The 10,297-nt window shown below is 39.6% G+C and overlaps 1 protein-coding gene across 1 annotated transcript; it reads right to left on the reverse strand.

Annotated features, from left to right (window-relative positions):
* Positions 1–765: 765 nt before the first annotated feature.
* On the reverse strand, positions 766–2,333 carry LOC133798332 (L-type lectin-domain containing receptor kinase VIII.2-like). Its single transcript, XM_062236571.1, has one exon. It carries the CDS (start codon positions 2,204–2,206, stop codon positions 1,139–1,141), a length of 1,068 nt encoding a protein of 355 aa, XP_062092555.1. The 5' UTR covers positions 2,207–2,333; the 3' UTR covers positions 766–1,138.
* Between the last annotated feature and the right edge of the window lie 7,964 nt (positions 2,334–10,297).

Here is a 10,297-nt window from a genome sequence, read left to right on the forward strand (position 1 = left end):
AAAAATTAATATTATTGAAATAGTAAAGTTATTAATATTAATTAAAAAATAACGTACGTAAGAATATCTTTTTAATGGAATATTAATTTAATTTTTAAAAATATTAAATATTTTTAAAAATTCCATAAAAATATATATTTTTCAATGTCATATTTATTATTGTCGTGAATTAAGTGTCCAAGTTTTTTAAGATTGATTCACCATTTATTTTGTAAATTTTTTCTATGTATTTTTTAAAAAAGAAATAAAAATATTATTTAAGGACCTAAATGATACGATTTGAAAAAATTGCAGACCTATGAGATACAAAATTAACTTTTGGAACACAAGTGTTAAGTGTTACAAAGTGTACAAAATGTAATAGGCAAAAAAAACTCATATTAAAAATAATCCATTGAGAAATCTTCAAGGTACACACTGAATGGTTATTACCCATGGATAATTACTTTAATATTAATCATTGGATTAAAATCATCTATATTTATAGTTAATTAATATTTCTAAAAATAAATTTCGACAGTGAATGGTGTAATACAGAATATTAAACAAGCAAGGACCAACCAAGCATGTGCGCCTGGCGCTATTGATTGTAAAATGAAAAATGCTTATCATCCCGATTGAATTTTTTTCTCTACAAATAAGAAAAATGCTTGTAAAAAGGATTTGCACATATCAAGCTCTCGAGTCAGGTCAAAAGTCAGAAAATAGATTACTTAGGCTTAGGCTTCCACATGTAGCAATTCAGAATAAAACAAAGATCTCGAGTCAAGTCAAAAGTCAGCCAATCTTCAGTAAATATGTAAAATTCGGCACTTTAGTCTCTTCTCGAGTATTAACTATATAATATTTATATCTGAGCAGGCCTTCTTCCTTCTTTCATTGTCTGCTAGCTTGCTTACATTTTAAAGTAATTGAAGAAATCTAATCTAGCACATCCAATACTAATAGAGGAAGAAACATAACTTCCATACTTGGTAGCTAACCACAAAACAGATATAAAAAGCGCAATAGAGAGTATCTAGTTAATGGCATCAGAGTTGATTGTTAATATTGACACCACCAACATGCATAAAACTCTTACAACAACATTAGCCACGTAAATATAAAAAAGGGCTTTTCATACTTGCCTTGTTACCTTCTAATTCTTGACACCATCAGTGTTTTTCTCTACAACAACACCGACCTTTTCATACTTGAAGCCCATATGGTGAACAGGAACTTCAGTAGTAGGAAACACCGTGTGTCTACTGGCTACAACAGCCCATACAAAGAGCACTGCAAATGCCATTAAAGCACCACAAACCGTTGCAAAAATCAACCCTCCGAGAATCGCCAAAGGGCAAACACGCTTCGGATGCTCAGTCGAATTCTCACTCAGCTCGCTGGAATAGCTTCTAGGATCAGCTGGTAGTGAATGCATCGAATGAGGGAAACTTCTTAAGCTAAACTTCCAAGAATAAACGCTGCTAATCTGTGTCGAATCACCATTCGCCGAGCTTATACCCACCAACACATCTTCACCTCCCCACATTGCCGGCAAATCAATAGCATAAGCCATCATTGGATTGTAAGGCCTGGCTTCACCCAATTTAGCCAACCTTACCTCCAGTCTCTTCGAACTCGCGTCGTAATCGATCCATGATTTCAACTTTTCTCCATTGTTGAGCACCAAATTCATCGAAGAAACATTAACAACAGCCACAGATACAAAGCTACCCACATCAACCCCAACATGATTTCCATTCAAATCACCCACATTACCATCCATTGCAGTGTCGAATTCCACACCCAAAAACCGTTTCTCCCCAGAAAGCCCAAATGATCCCTGACCCGAGAATTTGGACTTGAAATCGCCTGGAACCAAAACAAGCGCAAGGCCTTTGCTCTTCCCGGGTGAGATCGAGAATGTGAATTCCGTGGAGAATGAGATCGGTGGGTGGACAAACCTAAAGGGTTCCTGACGGAGAAGAATTCCGGAGCTGGAAACCGACGGGCGGGTTAATTTGACAAAGGAGCCACCATCGACGAGCTCGGCGTCGCCGATTAGGGCAATGTGGGGTTCAAAATTAGGGTTTTCTGAAAGCTTGGATTGGAGAGTGGCAGAGGAAACTGGTTTTGCAATTAGGGTTAAGGTTAGGGAAGAGGAAGAGATTAAAAGAGTGAAGAAGAAAGAGCAAAAGTATCTTACGATGGTGAAATCGGCCATATTTGCAGCGAAAAAGATAAAAATCAACGAGGTTCCCTTATCACTTCATCTTCCCCCAATTCATCGGTAAGGGATCTATTCTTTCTCTTGAGAATTTCACGTGCACTCTAAAACTACCATAGCTTGTTTTGTTGTATTTAAATATTTTGGCAGTAAAAGTGCCATTCGTTACACATTCACATTTGGTATAATCAAAATCCCTACCATTAAATATTAGTTATGTATCACCTTCTAATTAGTTAAAAATTATTAAATATTTTTAAAAACAATTTAAAAATCTAATGAACAATATAAAATTAAATTCATTAAAAAATTAATAAAAAATTATTATAAAAAAACAAAATATAAAAAATGAAACAAATTTTTTTATTTTTTTCTCCTCTTCTTCCTCCCTATCGTTCTTCTTCTTCTTCCCATTGACTTCTTCTTTTTCCTGAATACCCATACCCAAACCCCCGTTGGACCTCAAACCCAGAAAGAAAAATAACTTCTTCTTCCCATCTACTTCCTCCTCCTCTTCTTCTTCCCGAATACCCATCCCGTCAGACTCCTTGGCTCAGAAAACCCCATCCACGGCGGACTCCAAACCTAAGAAACCCCATCCTGTCGACCCCGAACCCAGAAAGCCCAACTATCTCATCGATCCCGAACCCAAAAAACTTGCTCCCATCATCGTGTTTTTTGTAGCCCCTCGATGATGAAGACATCTAGTCGAAGTTGCAGATCCGACGTCGACTTCACGCACAAGCCCTAGTACCAACGATGATATGCCTTTGTGTTTGATGTGAATAAGCACATTTTTTTTTCTGGGTTTGGGGTTCGACTGGGTTTGAGGCCGACGGGGGTTTGGGTTTGGATATTTGGGCAGCAGAAGAAGAAGGAGAGGAAGTCGATGGGAACAAGAGTTTGGGTCTGGGTATTTGGTTCAGAGTTTTGTTCCTGTTCTTATAGTAATTAGCAACTGTGATGAACAAGAGTTTTGAGATTTGTTTGAAGATGATTCAGGTTCTCTTGAACCACTTGGGTTGCAGCAATTAATTCTTGATATGCACACCAACTATGGGCAAGTTTGATAGTCCCTCAAATCTATTAAAGCAATATAACAGATATCTGATTTGTTTTTCTTTCTAAAGAAAGTGAAATCATTTTAGATTCCTTTATCAGATTTAATTTCACTACATTTCAACTAAAAAAAAGGTTTAATGCTTAGTGATTTTAAAAAAAATAGATTTAATTTAATTTTTAATATTTAGATTTTGTTTTTGCTTTTTAGTATTTAATTTATTTATTTTTATATATTTAATTATTTCTAGCCTATTAGAAATTACACATAGTTATTATGCAGGTCAAAGTCAAACTTAACTAAGATTTAATGCTAGGGACCTTTGACTGCATCAAATGTGTAACGGTAGGCATTTTTGCCGCCAAAAAATTTACATATGCATTTAAGTACAACAAAACAAACCACATATGTATTAATGTCACAAATTTCCCTTTATTTATTTATATTTTAAGGAAAATGAAGATTTCATCAAAATAGTAAAAATGGAAACTACTAGTATGAAACGCCCCACCAACCAATACAAATCTCTCAAGTACTCAAATGAATCAAATGAAGGTTAACAAGTCACTTACAATGAATCAATGATCGTCATTATATTAGCACCTCAGAATATGTATTAACACTTTATTAATTAAAAAAAGTTAATTTTTATAATTATTTTTAACATTTTTTTCAATATTTTTTTTTACATTCTTTAATTTTTTTTATTAATTTCAATAATTTTATTTTATTTAAAAAAAAAATAATGTATGACTTTTTAGAAAAAAATTATTCCTTTTAACAAGTTATTATATATGCTGACCCTTGTTTTAGTCAACGACACTGAGTCACAGAAAATGATATCAATTAAAGAACTGAATGCAATAATATAAACGACACACAAATTTTATAGTGGTTCGGTCCCAAGAATTGGTAATGACCTATGTCCACTTAGTATTTTATTAATGTAAAAGAATTACAAAACCTACGATCAGCGAACAAGGGTTCACCGAGTTTCACAAGTCCCAAAACCTTGATACAATTAATGTTTATAAAAGCACTATTTCTCTCTGGATACCAAATATTGCGAGTGAAAGAAATGAATCCCATGAGTCCTATTTATAAGCTCACAGATGTACATATGAGCCTATAATGACCAAAAATTGCTAATAGGTTTAGTGCCCTGGTTAGAGTGCCGGGAGGGCATAATTAGATATATGTGTGATTAATTGATTAAATGCGTGATTATGTTGTATGCATGATATATATGATGATATGAATATATTTATATGCATGTTTATGAGTATTAGATATGCATGTAGGCCCGTTCTTATTTATAAAGGAATATCTATAATTTTGGCCCGCTAAGGGCATAAATGTGATTATATGAGTTAAAGGATTGAGATCACATTATTATGTGGATATATTTGCAGTATATGACTTGAGGCGATTCAAGTGAGCGGATTAGCGGAATAGTCACAGCGGGGTATAATACCCGGCTCGAGGTGAGCTTAGGGGTATTTTGGGAAGTTTAATGTATACTTGGGATTTATTGAGTAACGGGTAGGTATATGGTGATTAATTGGGCATGCCGAGAATAATTGGGGAGTTGTAGGACGACTCGAGGAAATAGCGGGAATCAGGATAAATGATCATTATGCCCTTAAGGGGTAATGAGAAGCTAAGTTAGTTTAAGGGGTATTTCTGTCTTTAGGCTAAGAATATACTCAGAACCTTTAGGAAAAGACCAGAATTATTAAGGAGGACTCTCAGCACTCTCTCTCCCTATCACTCACATTCTCTCACTCCCTCTCTAGAACTTAAAGGAAATCTTGAAGCTTGAAGAAGGAAAACTCAACAAATTAAGCTAGAAATTGAGTTGGGAGAGCCTGGGGAATCAAAGCTAGGACTAGTCAAGAATTTATGAGGAGATTAGGTTATCAGCTGGGGTAAGAATCTAACTTTTAATTGCTCGGTTCTGTTGGGTTTAGTTTTGCTTAAGGGTGTTTGGGTGGTTTCTGAATTTGTTATTTTAGGGGGAAATGAATTGTTGTTCTAGACTTGAGATGTGTTTCTGAGGTGATAATTGGAAATCTGAAATTGGTTTTGACTTGGGTGCATATTAAAGTTGGATTTTGGGGCTGAGAGTTGGGGAGAAATGCTGGAAATCCAGGGAATTCTGGGTTCACGGGGGCACACCGCGACCTAGTTCATGGGCTCCACGGTCCGCGTGCCCAGAATGCCCTGGGAGGGCTTGCTGACTTTAGGGCGCGCCGCGACCCTAAGGGGCAAGTCGCGGCCCGCCTCCCTCCAGATGCAAGAGGCTGCGCCTCTGACTTGAGGTGCACCGCATCCCTCTGGGCCAGGTCGCGACTCGCCTAGACAGTTTTGGCCTAGGGTTGTTTTTAGACTGGGGGAATTAAACCTAAGCGCATGGGACGAAATCTACTACCAGGTTTAGTAGAATTCGAGGTCCCAGAGGCTAGTATTGGTTTCCAAAACTTTTAATTGGATTAGAATTTGATAGTTATCCATTGTTGCTTATTACTAGGGTTACCACTAAGGCTCAGGACTGAGGATCGTACTCGAAACCGTTCTTTATCCATTGCACGGAAGTTGAGGTATGAAAACTGCACCCATGTGGTTGTCATTGGGACTAAGATTCCCTGTAATTGAACATATGTGTTCTGTAATTTGTATGACTGTTATGTGTAATATGAAAGTGCGGCCTAAGGGTGTCGAAGTTGGTGATAAGCGTACTGAACGCAGCTCGGCCTAAGACAAGCTCGACTCAGGGTTTTGTAACTATATATGCTATTATGTGTTTGAATGTTTAAATGGAGTATAAATGCTTTATCTGCATGATTTATAGGAAGCATAAGATATAATGATAGGGGCTGGACCTTGATTGCTACGTGGATATGTTAAGGCGTGCTTATTAGCATTCCTACAGTATATGAACAATTGTTTAAATGTCTGTTAGCATCCTGATTGTGCTTTGTGGCCTGGATATTAGCATTGGACCATGGAATGAATATGAACCTGTTAGCATTGCTTGACCTGCCAAGTCATTGATTGCAGATAGATTTGGATAGTTATGCGTCCAAGGCATTCAATACGACTAGCCGGCACTAGGGCCAAGGCTAGAGATGAAGAGCAGGGCCTGAACCCTCTGCCAGTCCCAAAGAACTGCAACAGTTGCTTGCTGATATGCAAGCTAGACTTCAGAGTCAAGAAGAGCAGATTTGCCTTCTAAGGCAATAGGCTCTGTCAGGGAGTGCCGCACTTAATTTGCCACCTGTTGTGGCACCAGCTATACAACCACCTGAGATTGAAAATAGGTGGGAGCCACTTTATGAACAATTCAGGAGACAACATCCTCGAATCTTTGAGGGAGGACCAGATCCACTGAAAGTTGAATAGTGGATGAGTATGATTACCTCTATTTTGTATTTTATGAGTGTGGAAGGCAACAACAGGGTGGCCTGTGCCACCTATATGCTTAGAGAGGATGCCCGTATTTGGTGGGAGGTGGCATCCTGGACTCGAGACATTTCTACTTTGAGTTGGGATGGGTTCAGAGACTTGTTCAACCAGAGATATTATAACGTTGTCGTCAGGGCAGCTAGGCAGAACAGGTTCATTCGAGGGCTTAACGCGATGATAGCCCGAGATGTGAGGATTACATCAGTACCTGGGGAGACAACTTATGCCCAAGTTGTTGAGAACGCTCCTACTGCTGAGGAGGCAGATAGCAAGATTTGGAGGGAGAACACTGCGAGATGGGATGTTCGCAGGGTAGTGCCTCCATATACAAGGTCTGGTAGTGGCGGAGGCCCCAGTGATCAAAAAAGGAAGACCCCTGACACCTCGACTGCTGGTCTTGATAGGAGGGACCAGGGTATCCAGGGTGGCCACCATGGAGGCGGTGAGACATGGAGGAGTTATCTAGAGTGCACTAGATGCAGGAAGCGCCATTTGGGTGAATGCTGGGCAAAGGCCTGTTACTTGTGCGGGGTGGTTGGACACCTCTAGAAGGATTGCCCGACGTTGAAGAAAGAGGAACTGGGGAATGTGGACAATTTAACTCCAGCTCGAGTGTTCACCTTGACGCAGGCAGAGGATGAGGCTAGTCCCTCAGTAGTGACAGGTCATCTTTCTAGCGCTAGCTCTTCATATACTATATTGATTGACTTTGGTGCTACACATTCATTTATTTATAGTAAAGTGATTGATAGATTATGTAGGCCTAGTGAGTACTATAGCACGGGGTTTGAGACTATACTGCCTACGGGGAGCTGGTAGTTTCTAGGAGATGGATTAGAGCACTGCCAGTGATGGTGAATAGTAGGGAACTATCATTTGATTTGATTTAGTTGAGTATGGACGATTTTGATATGATATTGGGGATGGATTGGCTAGTCAGATACGAGGCCACTATAGATTGCAGGAAGAAGATGGTGAATTTTGAGGCTGAGGATCCCTTTGTCTTTGTAAGTGCTATGCATGGACCCCGCATTCCTATGATATCAGCGTTGAGGGCTAGGGACCTATTACAAGGAGGTTGTATAGGTTTTCTAGCTAATGTGGTGGATACCACTAGAATTACACCAGTGGGGCCTAGAGAGACTAGATTAGTATGCGAGTTCTTGGATATGTTTCCTGAGGACTTATCGGGACTGCCGCTGCATAGGGAGATTCAGTTCGTCATCGAGTTAGAGCCGAGTACAAAGCCAGTGTCGAGGGCACCATATAGGATGGCTCTGGCAGAGTTAAGGGAGTTGAAGATACAATTGCAGGAGCTTCTAGACTTGGGATTTATCAGACCTAGCTTCTCTCCATGGGGTGCTCCAGTTTTATTTGTGAAGAAGAGGGATGGGACTTTAAGAATGTGTATAGACTTCAGGGAGTTGAACAAGTTGACCATCAAGAACAAGTACCTCTTACCAAGGATAGATGACCTGTTCGACCAGCTGCAGGGTAAGACGGTATTCTCAAAGATTGATCTTTGATTTGGTTATCACTAGCTGAGGATCAAGGACGAGGATATTATGAAGACAACCTTCCGTACGAGGTATGAGCATTATGACTTTTTGGTCATGTCATTTGGTTTAACCAACGCCCCAACAACGTTTATGGATTTGATGAATAGGGTGTTCATGAATTTCTTGGATCAGTTTGTGATTGTCTTCATCGACAACATCTTAGTTTACTCCAGTTCAGAGGCAGAGCATGAACAGCATCTCCGACGAGTATTACAGAGATTGAGAGAGCATCAGTTGTATGCTGAGTTTAAGAAGTGTGAGTTCTGGCTACCTGAAGTGACATTCCTTGGACACATTGTTAGTGGAGATGGGATTAAAGTAGATCCAGCCAAGGTTGAGGCAGTTAGGGATTGGCCGAGGCCAAGAATGCCTTGGATGTTAAAAGCTTCCTTGGACTAGCAGGATATTACATACATTTTGTGGAAGGGTTTTCAGAGATTGCCACACCGTTGACTAAGTTGATACGGAAGAATTTGAAGTTCACCTGGTTAGACAGATGTGAGAGTAGCTTCCAGGAACTAAAACGATGACTGATTACTGCTTCTGTGTTGAGTCTTCCTTCGAAGGGAGGAAAGTTTGTAGTGTTCAGTGACGCATTAAGACTAGGATTGTGATGCGTGTTGATGCAGAATGAGAAAGTTATTGCTTATGCGTCGCGACAACTGAAGATTATGAATAGCAGTATCCTACTGTAATGTCCCGAATTCCCTAATGTGGCATAATGCCTGGATTAAGGGGCTAGGAGGGCCATAATAGATTTATTATGCAATTATGTGATTAAATGCATGATTATGTAAGTTATATTATTATATGATGATAATTGCATGCATGTGGGCACTTCTTATTAGAAGGGCATTTTCGTAATTTGGCCTGTTGAGGGCATATCTGTATATTTATGTGCATGTTGGTGATTTATGGGTGAGACCACATCATAATGCGGATATGTTTGAGCTATTCGGCATGAGAAAACCTTAGGTTGCAAGATTAGCGGTTTGGTCATAACGGGGTTTAATTGTCAGGCTCAGGGTGAGCCTAGGGGTAATTTGATGCTTAGTACATTACCAGGAATGAACGGGGTAATGGGATATGATTTAATTATTATCTGAGAATATTGAGAGTAACGGGAATTTGAGGACGTTAATTATAATTAACGGGATAGATGGGAAATGACTGTTTTGCCCATGGGTGGCTGTAAAGGAATTAATTGACCCTAGGGGCATTTTGGTCTTTTTATCATGGGATAGACTTAAGGTTGGTAAACTGTAGAAGGGTCTAAGGTAAAACAGAGCAGCTTGTTCCTCTCTCTTCTTGATCATCTCTCCCTCTCCTTCTCGGTTTGGAGTCTTGAAGCTAAGTGGAAATTTGAGCTTGAGGGTTAAGGTTTGGAGGCTTAGGATCATATTCAGCAATTGAAAGAGGTCTAATTTGTAACAAGGGTAAGAATTCTAAGCCTTACTTTTTGGTTTTACTCTGTTTTTATATTGCTTGAAGGTTTGAGAGTTTTGATCTTAGAAGTGGTTATTTGGTGTGGATTTTAGTGTTTTTAAAGATTGGGTTTTGTGGTTTAACTGGTGGATATGTTGTGTTGATGCTTGGTTTTGATTGTGGGATTGATTTGGTGAAGGTTTTGGCTGGTTTGAATTGAGAAATAGGCAGGGGAGCTGGGTTCGCGGACTTAAGTCACGATCGAGTTCATGCAAGTCGCGACCTGGACCCATTCCAGAGCCTCCCCTAGGCTCTGTCTAGCAGGCGTGCCGCGACCCACTAGGTTAAGTCGCGGCCTGCCCCTGGTAACTTAGATAGAGGCTCTATGTCTTGGGGGCGCGCTGCGACCCATTGGGTCAAGTTGCGACTCACCCTTCCCTTCTGTGCCAGGATGGGTTTTCAAGAGTTTTGAGCACGAGTTTTCATTTCTTAAGGCTCGGGATCGAATCTACTAACTGTTTTAGTAGGATTCGAGGTCCCGAGAGCAAGGTTTTAGACCATGAACCTTTTATGATTTAT

The sequence above is a fragment of the Humulus lupulus genome, chromosome 8, assembly GCF_963169125.1.
Source record: "Humulus lupulus chromosome 8, drHumLupu1.1, whole genome shotgun sequence".
Classification (NCBI taxonomy): domain Eukaryota; kingdom Viridiplantae; phylum Streptophyta; class Magnoliopsida; order Rosales; family Cannabaceae; genus Humulus; species Humulus lupulus.